The sequence below is a fragment of the Marmota flaviventris genome, chromosome 14, assembly GCF_047511675.1.
Source record: "Marmota flaviventris isolate mMarFla1 chromosome 14, mMarFla1.hap1, whole genome shotgun sequence".
Taxonomy (NCBI): Eukaryota; Metazoa; Chordata; class Mammalia; order Rodentia; family Sciuridae; genus Marmota; species Marmota flaviventris.
In genome coordinates, this window is record NC_092511.1 from 50,198,539 (window position 1) to 50,213,151 (window position 14,613).

The 14,613-nt window shown below is 34.4% G+C and overlaps 1 protein-coding gene across 4 annotated transcripts in view; it reads right to left on the reverse strand.

Moving 5' to 3' along the window:
- The window catches only part of Usp34 (ubiquitin specific peptidase 34), a 217,367-nt gene that overhangs the window by 163,314 nt on the left and 39,440 nt on the right, over nt 1–14,613 (reverse strand). For 3 of the 4 annotated variants that reach the window (XR_011704346.1, XM_071601613.1, XM_071601614.1), the window contains exons 3-6: nt 10,925–11,345; nt 4,252–4,302; nt 3,938–4,087; nt 1,235–1,302 (exon numbers count right to left, since the gene is read on the reverse strand). Coding sequence is in view for 3 of the 4 variants with exons in the window: in XM_071601613.1 (XP_071457714.1) it covers nt 1,235–1,302; nt 3,938–4,087; nt 4,252–4,302; nt 10,925–11,345 (690 nt within the window). In the remaining variant the exon portion in view is untranslated. The remainder of the gene's footprint in view (nt 1–1,234; nt 1,303–3,937; nt 4,088–4,251; nt 4,303–10,924; nt 11,346–14,613) is intronic. The other variant, XM_071601615.1, reaches the window with a different exon arrangement.

Below are 14,613 nucleotides of genomic sequence, written 5' to 3' on the forward strand. Positions count from 1 at the left end.
TAAGGCTAGGGATACAGTTCAGTTAGTAGAGTGCTTATCTCTCATGCACAAAGCCCTGGGTTCAATCCCCAGTACCACAAAAAAAAAAAAAAAAAAAAAGGAGGGGGGAGACTGGGGGGGATGGGGAGAGACTGGGGGGATGAGTGGGGAGACTGAGGGGATGGGGGGGAAAGGGGAGAAAAGAGAAGGAGGGAGAGAGAAAGGGGGAGGGAGAGAGAGAAGGGGGGAGGGAGGGAGAAGGGGGGAGGGAGAGAGAAGGGGGGGAGGGAGAGAGTTTAGTGGGGGGGGGGAGAAAGGGGGGAACTCAAAAAACTCAAATGACACCTGCTTCTGAGGAGAGGGAGAAGAGGGGAGAGAGAAAAAAGGGGGGGAGAGACTTACAAAACTCAAATGACACCTGCTCCTCAAGAACTCTTAATGTTTGCTACTATTTACCCTGTAGTACTTCTAATTAATTATATATTTTCAAAATAAAATATATATATTTTTTTTTGGCCAGGCATGCTGGTACATGCCTATGATTCAAGCAATTCAGAAGAATGAAGCAGCAAGATCACAAGTTCAATGCCAGGCTAAGCAACTTGGCAAGACCTTGTCACAAAGTAAAATGAAAAGAAATAGGGAGTCTGACACAGTGATACATGCCTGGAATCCCAGCAAATCAGGAGGCAAAGGCAAGAGGATCTCAAGTTCAAGGCCAAGCTAAGCAACTTAGCAAGAACCTGTCTCAAAATAAAAAGAACTGGGGATGTAACTCATTGGTTGAATGCCCCTGGGTTCCGTCCCAAATGCAGACAAAAAAGAACAACAACAACAACAAAAAAAAAAGGGACTAAGAGGGAAAAATAAAGGACTAAGGATGCACCTCAATGATAATGCTTGCCTAACATACATGAGGCCCTGGGTTCTATCACTACGACCACAAGGAGAATTCTATTTTTTCTCTGTTCCTCAGTGCCTACTACATAATACTACTTTTTTTTAACTAAATACAGTAGAAGAACCATTATAAATCTCAATTCTTTTTATATATTCATATAAACAAGTCTAAAACTGCTAAAAAGTAAACTTTAAATATAAACCCATATATGTGCATAAAAAAATACTAGACACTGAGTGTTACAGTATTTTCTCTAGAGGATAATAAGGGACTTTTAAACAACATAATTCTGTGTTATAAATTGCTTAAATATACTAAATTGGTAATCAGGGGGAAGAAATTTTATAAACTTACCTGATAACATAGGTCCTAAAAGGTATAATGTGCTGCATGACAGCAGGGATATGTAGCCATATTCTAATCTATAAAGAAATATACAGATGACATTATTGTACAACAAATATGTGAAACACATATCTTCAAATAATTAAAAATAAAAGTATATTTTGTTGCCTATAAAATTACTTGCATTTTATTATCAATTTTGAAAAGTATAAGCTACCAAATGGAATTATACAGGTATCAGGTAATTTAACCTACACACATAGATTTTTAAAAATCTATATTTAGAATTAACATTAGCTTCTTGCCAGAAAGGGAAAACCATCTATTTTAGTATCATCTTATTCTACCGTTTTCTCTCTGTGTGACAGAAATTCCCACACAAAGTACTAAATTGCTTGTTTTTGTTTTTTCTTCTCCCCCAAAAGACACAAAAAACTTATGGAGGAAAGCAGAGGAACATTCAAGGGAAAAAGTGAGAGAATGTGAGCTATCTCAAGAACAAGAAACTTTTGGGGTAAAGCAAGGAATACCCACCCATTTAAGGTAGAATGCAGTCCATCCCCAAAGGGAGAAAGAGTCTTATCTTAGATTTTAATAAACCTTATTATCCTTCCTTGTCAAATTACATGATACTTGCCTTCATCCATGTAAGGCAAGTATATTTTTACAGTCACACATTATATTATCAGCAACTATTTGCTGAAATAAATTATAACTAAGAACATCCTTCTGAGTTATAATAAATCTGCTTCATTACTTTTTTCCATGAGATACTCCAACCCATTTCTAAATCTAATATGGTAACATTGTAATATTCAAATAGCACTTTACCTATCTTAAGAATAAAGATTTAAACCAAACTACCAAACAAGAAATTCTGATATTAAGCTTGGATATAGGCAAATTAAAAACAAATTTAGAAATACATAGAATCTGACTTCATTCTAATCAAAAAGATATCTATAAAACACCTACAGTAAATACTATACTACTGATAAAATGTTAAAACTTTTCCTTCATCAATTAGAAAAATGACAAGGACTTCAATCCACATAAACTCAAGATCCTTGACAATAAGACTTAAGAAAACTAAAAACCAGAATGAAAAAAATTAAAACCTATCATTCTAAGATGATATTATTATGTAAAGAGAAAAAAATTAGTGAATTTAGCAAGATTGTTGCCTGAAAAGTTAATAAAGAAACACATAACTTTTCTATTTTTATTATATGCCAGGAACTAGCAGTAAATAAGTTTTCGAAAAGATTTTTTACCATAGCATCAGAAAATCCCAGGAATTATGCCTAGGAATAACCTAACAGACACACAACACTTATGCATGAAAATATAGAAACAAAGCCAAGTGAGGTGGTGCACATCTGTAATCCTTGTGACCTGGGAGGCTGAGAAAGAAGGATTGCAAGTTAGAGGCCTGCCTGGTCAACTTAATAAGACCCTGTCCAAAATAAAATTTTTTTAAAAAGGGCTGAGGATGGCTCAGTGCCAAGAGTGCTTACCAATCATTAGCAAGGCTCTGGGTTCAGGGTCCAGAACAAAAAAAGAAAGAAAAATAGCCACAATGAGTAACAATTATGTGCCACCAAGTACTTATCAAGTGCCACATCCAAACTTAAAATTTTTAATTTTAAGACTTACAATAATCCTCTAAGATAGATACCATCATCATTCCCATTTTATAGATAAAAAAGTTAAGGATTGAATTCAGAATTTAAATGCAACTATAAATCAGAAACCTATAAAGTATACTTGCCATTATGTATAACCTTTTTTGTTTATTTATTTTGTACTGGGGCTTGAACCCAGGAGCCCTTAACCACTGAGTTACAATTCCAGTCTTTTCTTTCTGGACAGAGTATCACTAAGTTGCTGAGTGGCTAGCCTCGAACTTGTGATCCTCTTGCTTTAGCATCCTGAGTCGTTTGGATTACAGACATGTGCCACCATGCCCAACTACATGTAATATTTTTAAACTATTAGAAACCATAGGATTTAGAACCAAAAAAAACTTGATAGGGATCACTTTTTTTTTGGTACTGGGGATTGAACTCAGGGGCGCTTAACCACTCAATGTTTCTATTTTTTATTTACTTTATTCAAACAGTTGCACAAGAGTTCAGTTTTTAACAAAGTTACATTTAACTTGCTATACCCATTTTTAAAATGATGACCAGAATATGTTATTAAAGTTTGAATATACAGGTAGTAAAATTATTTATCTCTAGTACCATACTTACTATGCTTCACAGAACCGACATTCCCAACAAACAAAAGACTTAGCTTCTTTACAAAGGCAAAAAGAATGTTACACCTTTATAAAGGGACAACAGGCACACTAGTAGTATCATTGGTTATCCAATATTTAAATAATCTAAAACCGCCAAATTTTCCAAGAAATGTTAATTTCAGCAGAAGAGTTTTGTAAATAGCTATGTTTCATTTTAGATAAAGCTAATTGTTATCTTTACCTATTCTAACTTTAAAAACGGGTTAATTTAATTCAATTCTAATTTTATTGTAAGGATATTTTAAAAATGATTTCTATATTCCATTTTTTCAAAATATAATACAGAAAAGAAATGTTATTTGATGTTATTTGACATGGAAATTATTAAAAAATCTCCTTTTTCTGGATGTTACTAAAACATTAAAACATCACTCCCAAGATTAAAATCAATTCCAAACCATACTTACATTAGACACAACTGTAATAAATGCATGTGCTATAAGAAATGGCAAAGTTTCAGGAGTTCCGTATTCAAAGCAATCCTTCATGAGAGAAAGGCCATTTTTCCCACAAAATAAACATACATAACGAAGCAAATGCAATGGTACTTCTACATCCTATGAAAATGAAGAGAATGTCACTATTTTAAAACTTAACAGGAAAAATTTTCATCTTAATAGCAATACTAGAAAGATACTGAAACATATAAATACACTCAAAAGACAAACAGAAAAAAACATTTTCCAAAAATCTTAAAAATGGAAAAAGATGGAACACTTACATTCATATCACAGAATGCCCCTAATATGTTACTTTCTTGAGTTGATATATCCTAATTAAAAAAAAAGTAGATAAAATTAAGTCACTAGTATTAAATGACAATCTAAAAAGTATGCAGTCTTCTAAAAACTGTATAAAAACTCACACTGATTATTCTGTAATTGCTTAACATCATCAACAGTGATATTCCTCATTTAAGCTAATATGACTTAGCTCTAAAGTATTTTTCAACCCTCTTGAAAGAAATCTTTCAGGAGTATGCACTACACATTACTTTTCCTTTTTAAACAGAAATGACTTTAACCTTTCCTTAAAAATAGGGTGATTTTTATAAAAAATATAACTCAGTTAAGTGATTTTGAAATTGTGCTCTGCAATTCTCTAAAGGTATACTTAAAGAGTTCCACAATGTTCTTTCCATACATGAGATTTAAACTGCCTGGAAGAACATTCGTTGTTAGTGAAGGTAAAGTACCTATCAACATTTAAAGCGCACTTTGCCAGCCAGGTACTGTCAATCTGAAATCTCAGCTACTCAGACGCTGAGGCCAGTCTGGGCAACTCAGTGGGATCCTGTCTCAAAATTATAAAACAAAAAGGGTTGGAAATATTGCTCAGTGATACAGCACCTCTGGGTTTAATCCCCATGCCTACAAAAAGCTGAAGAAAATAATATAAAATGTACACTGCCTTTGAACCAGTGATTCATCTTTTGGGTACTTATCCTAAAGAACTAATTAGGAGCTGGGATTGTGGCTCAATGGTAGAGTGCTTGCCTAGGATGTGCGAGGCCCTGGATTCCATGCTCAGCAACACATAAAAGTAAATAAATAAAATAAAGGTATTGTGTTCAACTACAACTAAAAAATAAATATTAAAAAAAGAACTAATCAGAGAAATGTTAGAAAATATATGTATAATAATGCTCACTGAAATTCTTTATATCACCCTTAAGTTAGAAAGAACAGATACTCATCAGGTGACTAAATAACCAGTGGCTTGGTAACTGAATTAAAATAAAATATTCTAAAATTGGATATGGCAAAGATTGAACAACTCTGTAGATGTCCTAAAAATAAACTGTTCCTTAAACAAGTGATTTTTATAGCATAAAGGTTATACCTTTAAAAACCTGTTAAGCACTGCATATAAATAAAGGTCCATCAACGGCTAAAAAATATATATATTTTTAAAGGTAGATCCATATGTACAAGCAGAGAAAGATAACACCTTGTATTACATTTACTTAAGAACAGGATTTATACCCAGGATCTGATGATCATAATTTTTTTAATTATTTGGAAAGATCTAAACTAAACAGATAAAAAGTTTTTTGAGGAAATACAAAAGAAGGGAGATGCAAGGCTTTGAAAATATTTTGTAGATTGGGTTGGTTTTTTTTTTTTTTTATCACACTGAAAATGCAATAAAATGCTTTTGGAATCAGAAAGCAAGATATATTCATCTGAAAAACAGCTGCCAAAGGAAACCTTTCATTCATTGCTATAATCCTATCATATAAAGTGAAAATGATTGAAAACCATCACACAGAACTCACATAATATTTCAAAATAAGCAAATATGATGCAGAGAAAAGTTGAACACCTATCAATGTAAATACAGTAAATTTAATCTGCTTCCAAGCTTCTACTACACTAGGGCCATAGTTTCAAGTAACTCTTCAAGTTACTTTTTACTGTCCTCAAAAAGTCCTAAAGTTGGGCTGGGGCCATGGCTCAGTGGTAGAGCGTTTGCCTAACATGCGTGAGGCACTGGGTTCGATCCTCAGCACCACATAAAAATAAAATAATAAAATATTGTGCCTACTTATAACTAAAATATAAATATTTTCTTAAAAAAAAAAGTCCAGAACTTGGCTGAAACAGGGATACACGCCTGTATTCTGGATGACTCAGGAAGCTGAGGCAAAATGATTCCAAGTTCAAGGCCAGTCTTGGAAACTTAGCAAGACCCTCAACAACTTAATTAAATTCTATCTCAAAAAATGAAAAGGACTGGGGATGTGGCACCTCTGGATCCAATCCTCAGTACAAAAAAAAAAAAAAGAAGAAAGAGAAGTCCAGAATAAGAACTCCTATTGTACTGTTAAGTACAGAATCATGGACTAGGTGAACTATGCTGCAATATTAGATTAGAGTCAACATTTTTAGTGGTGAAGATGAACATAGTTATCCTGATGTGCAGCATATTACTCATGGCCTTGGTTACATACTTTGGAAACTATAAACTGTTTTACCAGCTTATATTTGTACTGTGGACACATAAATTATGTTGAAGAGTTAACCCAGATCTATAGGAAACAACGCTAAGAAATCTCAGTATAAAAGCTGAATCCACAATTCTTTCAAATTTTCTAATTTCAGGTAATCCCTGGAAAATGACTTTAAAAACTTAGTGATTTTGCTGGGCACAGTGGTGCGCGCCTGTAATCCCAGCAGCTCGGGAGGGCTGAGGCAGTAGGATCGAAAGTTCAAAGCCAGTCTCAGCAAAAACAAGGAGCTAAGCAACTCTCTGAGACCTTGCCTCTAAATAAAATACAAAACAGGGCTAGGGATGTGGCTCAGAGGTCAAGTGATCCTGAGTTCAATTGCAGGAACCAAAACAAAACAAAAAACCCTTAGTGATTTTAAAAGTTCTGGATTCCACCAGCACCCCCCCCACCGCCAAATCTCATATTTACTAAATGAAATGACACCACCCTATTTTTAAAAGCAAACATATTTGGTTATTATTTGTAAAAGAAAACAAAGAGGGGGCTGGGGATATAGCTCCGTTGGTAGAGTGCTTGCCTAGCATGCGTAAAGCCCTGGGTTCAATCCGCAGAACGACGAGAGAGAGACAGACAGAGAGAGAGAGAGAGAGAGGAGGGAATGAGAGAGAGAGAATATGAGAATAAATTAAGAAAAAATTAAGGAAATTTCTATTAAAGCAAATACCAATTTATGGTCTAACCAAGATCACTAGGCTGAGAATAAAATTTCTGCTTAAAAGCAGTTAATAAAGCCAGGCACAGTGGTAAATGCCAGTAATCTCAGCTACTGGGGATACTGAGGTAAAAAGATTGAAAATTAAGGCCAGCTCAGGAAACTTAATAAAACTCTACCTCAAAATATAATTAACTCGGGGCTGGGGATGTGGCTCAAGCGGTAGCGCGCTCGCCTGGCATGCGTGCGGCCCAGGTTCGATCCTCAGCACCACATACAAACAAAGATGTTGTGTCCGCCGAGAACTAAAAAATTAAATATTAAAAAACTCACTCTCTCTCTTTAAAAAAAAATTTAAAAATATAATTAACTCAAAATATAATCAACAGTAGTTCACTCCTGGTTCAATCCCTAGTATTACAAACAAATAAAACAGTAAAGTTAGGTGTAGTGCTACGCACTTGTAGTTCCAAGCTAAATGGGAGATCTAGAGCAAGAGGATCACCTGAACACAGGAGTTTGAAACAAACCTAGGTAACATAGGGGACCTTGTCTCATAAAAGTTTATGTATATAATCAACTTTGATAGGGATAAGGAGAGAGGGAGAGAGGGAGGAAGGCAGAAAAAAAGGGGTCCATGTTACCATCTTATTCAGTATTGGCACCACAGGCAACAATACAGAAATTAGTTAAAACTGATTAAGAAGTAGTAGAGTAAGATATGAGACCCTGAGATTTGAAGACTATTCTCGACAATATGCCGCAGAAACCTGACCAAATCTTTAAATCACCAGAAACCAAGTCCCTCTTCTATAAAATAACAGTTGTTTGGTTTCTAAAGTCACAGCTATCAAAATACTGACAAAATAAATTTTGAATCTTCTCCTAAGTTGTGCCTCTTTTAAAAAATGCCTAAAACTCCAAGGCTCAATCAGGAAACAATCGCACATCAATACAAAGAAAAAACTGGATAAACTGTGTCGTCAAAGAAAAGTGAGAAAGAAATCTAGTGAGCCCTACTGCATTGTATAATAAGTGCTAGCTTATGTATATTCATATCATTTGGAAATATACAAAATAATTTTATGATAATTTTATAACTACACAAAGGTTTCAATCTAAGACTCTCTGAAATAGCTGACCCTTAAAATATTTAATTACAGGGCAACCAGGATAGAAAGCCAGAAATGTTACGATATTTGTAACAGATCACTGCTAAAATATAAAAAATCTGGGAAACAACTATTACAAACATAAGACTAAAGAAGTACATACCCAATACAGAATGCTGTATAAGAAAGGTCCTTCATGAGTGTTTTCATTAGAATTTTACCTCAAAGACCTCACAAAACCACTTTCAACAAAATACTTAAGTCACATAAAATGATCTTCAAGAATAGTAATAATGAGGTATTTTATTACAAAAGAAAAAGCACGGAGGTGTTTAACTAACTACATTAGAGATTAGCATCCTTTTTCTAGGGGTGGTGGTATTGGGGATTGAACTCATGGGCACTCAACCAACTGAGACACATCCCCAGCCTATTTTGTATTTTATTTAGAGACAGGGTTTTCCTGAATTGCTTAGCACCTCGTAGTTGGTGAGGCTGGCTTTGAACCTGTGATCCTTCCATCTCAGCCTCCAGTGCTGTTGGGATTACAGGCATGCGCCTCCACAAACGTCGGGATAAGCACTTATTTTTTTAAAACTTTTTTTTTTAAACTTTTTTTTTGAAAGAGAGAGAATTTTTTTTAATATTTATTTTTTTTTTTAGTTTTCGGCAGACACAACATCTTTGTTTGTATGTGGTGCTGAAGATCGAACCCGGGCCGCATGCATGCCAGGCGAGCGCGCTACCGCTTGAGCCACATTCCCAGCCCCTAGGGATAAGCACTTTTAAAAATCAAAAAAAAATCTGAGGAGCAAATTGACTTTAGGAACAGCAGACTTAATAGTGCCTTTAGTTCTATCAAGAAATTTTTAAGGGCTGAGGATATAGCTCAGTTGATAGAGTGCTTGCCTTGCATGCACAAGAAATGTTACGATATTTGTAACATTCAATCCCCAGCACCACAAAAATAAAATTTTAACTAGAAAACTTTATTTCTGTATGAATTCGAGGAGTAGATCCCCTAACCAAACTATTTCTATTACCTTTCAATACCAAGTTAAGACTTTCAAAGACTATTAATATGGTGTTAACATTAAATTTTTTAGGCTTGGAGTTTAGTTCAGTGATAAAACACTTGCCTACCATGTGTGAAGCCCTGGGTTTGATCCCCAGCACCCCCTCAAAAAAAAAAAAAGTTCAGTACTGCACGATGTATCCTTTTTTGTTGAAAAGATTCTGATGACTTTTTTTTTTTTTTAATGCTTAATGTATCCTATATAAAAGGTTTTTGGAAAAGTTTCTGTATGGGAAGATAATAGGTTAAGAATTCTAGAAGAGAGAACACAATATGATTTTAAAATATTTTTATGGCAAATTCTAATAGGGAAAATATCTACTCCCTCAGCTGTCTCAATTTAATGTGAAAATATTCCAATAAATGTTTATTATTTTCCAGATGAAGAAAGAAAAGTTAATATGTCATGTATGAAGATTACAGAATATTATTTATTCTGGTGGAGAAAAGACAGACTTTAAAAAAACAAAAGGCACTTGGTAGATTCTCCAATAGCCACAATTCTTCTCATTCCATTATATATAGGAAACACATCATCAAAGATAAAAATGAAACTTGACCTCTCTTCTCACTAGGGATAGGGTCTACTTCACTAACCCTTTGAATGTGGGCCCCCTTGTGAACAGCTTCAAATACAAGACTACGGCAGAATTTATTTTGTGCCATTTCAGAGACTGGACCTTATTGCTTCTACTTTTGCATTCTTTGAGTAGTGCTAAAACTGTGTATGGAACCCAGTCTAATCTAGTGGGAAAGCAGCAGCCATGGGAAGAAAACACAGAAAGTTTCAGGGAGCAGCCAGCACCAAATACTAGACACTACACAAAGTATGACCTGGACTTTTCCACTCTCAAAGTAAATACAGCTGCATAATTGGGCCCATACAAAACTGGTAAAGGAATTGCCTAACCAACTTCCAGAATTGTGAGAAATAATAAATAACTATTGTGTTAAGATACTAATACATTATCACATAACTGTCACAATTCCTTCTTTATAGAAATAAATTCCATTATCTTAATTATCTTAATGAGTTACCAAACTTAAAAATTCTTGTAAAATGATATTAACAGTTCAACAGCTTGACTTACAAAAGAGAATATTATTACTTAAAACAACACAGAAAATTTGTTAAGCTTTTATCTTGATGAAGGAGAATTCCAACCTGTCATCTGTTTCTAGGAATGAAATTAAAAATTCTGTTTTTTTTTCCCTCAATAATTATTTTTTCAAAGAATCACAATACACAGAGCTTATGTCTACATCAGTAAAATGTTAATATCACTACTGATTTAATCTCTATGGTTCAATTTACAAATCTTAAAATTTGTAAATTTAAAATTTAAAAATTTGTGCACACCAAATTTTCAACACAAATTGCTACAGAAATTTTCTAGGAGAAAAAAATAATTTTCAAAGCAGTGATTTTTATAAATATTTGGATCAACAATAATTGCCTTCATATTCATTCATAAGTGAGAAATAGACTGCCAAGCTATGACTTGGTAATATGAAAAATTCACAATACCTACTTTTACATACCTCTATAGTAGGATGCGTATTATGCTTGTAAGCAGTATATAAGGGAAACTGAATTTGAAAAATTTTTGCTACACATAGTAAGAGTTTTTCCTTCTCATCTGTACTCCATAAACTAAAAGGATCAGAACTCTTTGAAGATTCCTCCTCAGTCAGATTACAAATTCTTGTAGAGTTTGATTTTTTTTCTATTGATTTTTGTCTTTCTGTACTTCCTTCATTACACTCTCTATCTATATTCAATGGTTCTTCTGATTGATTACTCTCATCTTGCCACGTAGAATCTATGTTAATTGTAGTACAATGTTTACAAAGCTGGTCCCGGAGCACTTGAACTTGGGCAATCACTAAGTTAATAAGTGCACACACTACTTGGTTAAAAATCTCCAAATGCTTATATTCCTTGAAGCAGCATAGACATTGCCTATAAGAGAAAATAAAATTCAATAAATAAATGCTTCTTAGAGAGGAAACAATATTTTTAATAAGTGATATTAAAAAACAAGCAAAAATTAAAATATTTCTTTCATAAACTTTAATTTCTTTCCTGCTGGAGAAGCACCTTGTCATACCAACTGGAATTTCAGTTAATGAAAGTCACCATGTTGGGATTATAGCTATCATTCTTAGTTTTATGTACTCACTTATCTGAACTTCTACATAAGGAACTATTTAAAAATAGGAATTATATTTCTTTGCTTCTTCAAGACTGAATACTCAATAGCATTAAGAAACTGGCTATAATAAAATATACTTTAGTAAAGCCAGCTAGTTATTTAATATATGGGGTTTTGTTATCGACTAATTAAACATCTACTTCTTTAACAATATGCTTGAGGACTACTTGGGATGAGTATTCAGACTCTCTGACAGATGAAATGTGTTTAAAAACACCAAACGCACACGTGTGTTACTTCGGTCCCAGTATAGTCCCAGAAAAGTGGGAGAAAAAAATAGTAATACATGCTTATCCAGTTCTCTTAGACATGTCCAGTTAACAGCATAATGCCTAGCATACTGTAGATAATATCTGATGAATCCCTAAGTACCTGTTCTAACAATATTGATGTCCAATGGTAGATGACAGTTAAGCAGCTATTATTTGTACTTGCACCTATAATATTACCAAAACATCTGAACTATAGTCCAAATAGATCACCAACTCCCTGTATTACCACATAGAAATAATTTCACTTCGATCACTATGGTGAACTTAAAATATGGCCACAAATTCTTTAATACTCTTCCATTTAAAAGGTGAAGGCCCTGATTCTTCCCTTTAAACATGGACTAAACTTGCTTTCTAATGAATGGAATGTGATGGAATGACAATTCAGGACATCTGAGATTAGGTCATAAAAGACATTGCCACATGTTATAATGACACTCAATCAAGCAGCCTGCAAATTAAGGCCTCCCATTAACAGCACTAACTTGACAACCATATCTGGTGAGCCAACTCTGAAGTAGATCCTGCAGCCCCACATAAGCTTTCAGATAACTGTAACCTGGCTAACATCTTGACTGAAACCTTAAAACCAAGTCAAAACCAACCAGCTATACCAATCCCAAATTCTTATCCTATTGAAACTCTGAGGATAGTAAATGTTTATTGATGTTAAGATATCACTTTTAGAGTAATCTGCTATCCAAAAATAGATAAATAACATATCATGCCTATTTTCTCAGTTGCAAAATGAGAGTGTTTTTACCTTTTTGTTGGTACCAGGGTTTGAACCAAGACACACTTAAACACTACACCACATTCCCAGTCTTTATTATTGTGAAACAGGGTCTCTAAATTGCTTAGAGGCTCACTAAATTGGGTAGCTTTGAACTTGGATCCTCTTGCCTCACCTCCCAAACCGCTAGGATTACAGGCATGTACCATCACATCCAGAAAAATTGTTACTTCTAAAGTCTCCTCCATATTTAAAATTTCCTTTTTCTCTTTTCTTGTTTTTTCTTTTTTATATATTTTTTCAGTTGTTAATGGACTTTTATTTTTTTCTTTATATGCAGCGCTGAGAATCAAACCCAGTACCTCACACATGCTAGGCAAGTGCTCTATGACTGAGCCACAACCCCAGCCCTTTTTTTTTTTTTTTTCCTGGTTTTGTTTTTTTGGTCCCAGAGATTGAACCTACGGGTACTTAACCACTGAGCCACATCACAGCCCTTATTTTTTATTTTGAGACAGGGTCTCACATGGTACAATGGCAAACACTTATAATCCTAGTGGCTCGGAGGACAGGAGGATTGTGAGTTCAAAGCCAGCCTCAACAAAAGCAAGGTGCTAAGCAACTCAGTGAGATCCTGTCTCTAAATCAAACATAAAATAGGGCTGGGGATGCAGCTCAGTGCGTAAGTGTCCCTTAGTTTGTTCAATCCCCAGTATATGGGGGGGGGGAGGGGGAGAGGGAGAGAGAGAGAGAGAGAAAGAGAGAGAGAGAAACAGAGAGGGGGGAGAGAGGGAAAGAGAGAGAGAAAGAAACAGACACACACAGAGAGACAGACACACACAGTTTATTTAGAGATAGTCTCCCTAAATTGCTGAGGGTAACCTCAATCTTGTGATCCTCCAGCCTCAGCCTCCAGGGTCACTGGGATTATAGGTTTGCATCACAATGCTTGCTACAATTTCTATAAGAAAAATATATTACTACAAAAGTACCACACCACTACCTCCAGGTACTGGGGATTGAACTGAGTCAGATCCCTAGCTCTTTTTATTTTTTATTTTCCTGAGTCAACTTCTTACAAAGTTGCCCAGAATGACCTTGAATTTGCAATCTTCCTACAACAGCCTCCAGAGTGGCTGGAATTACAGGCATACACCACCACACCCAGCTGTTCTAAAGTTATTTTGATGAACAGCTTCTTCCTTTAAGATCATAAATTTAAGTATTTTTTCTTTAGTGGAAATGAGATTCCACTTTCCCAGGAAAAAGATCTTGGCATCAGATTTGGATTAGGAAAGCCAAATTTACTTTAAAAGTTAGTTGTTAAAAATTAGGCATTGTTAAACTGTTAAAAACTGACAAGGAAACTAATCTTCAAAGACAAAAATATAAAGAAACTAATATGAAAAAGTGGATCCACGTGCCTGAATAAAAATACATGAGTTCAGGGAGAGCTGAACTGGAGACACATACATATATACAAAATGTTATCTTTTAAAATAATTATATATAATATTACATAAATTATACATAATATATATCTCAATTCTAAGAAGCACAAATCTCTGAATTTGCTTCTCAGAATTGAGATATATATTATGCACAGTACAAGGGGAAAGGGTGTTTTTAAATAAAAATATGCACAGTATAAGGGGAAAGGGTGTTTTTAAATAAAAACATCACTTTTCTCTTAAGTTCAGCTTGATTTCACATAAAACATATTTCTTCTCTGTTCCAAATCCCGCTACAAATATGATAAAGTGAACAAAGACTTTCAGTCTCCATAAATACAGAAACAATGAAATCAAAAGATAACAGATATCAACATATTTTGATGATATAAAATGGAGAAATAAGTAACAGAGTAGGGCTGAGGTTGTGGCTCAGTGGTTGAGTGCTTTCCTTGCATGTGTGAGGCACTGGGTTCAATCCTCACCACTACATAAAAATAAACAAAACATTTGTTCATCTATAACTAAAAAAAAGAAAAAAAATTTTTTTAAAGTAGTA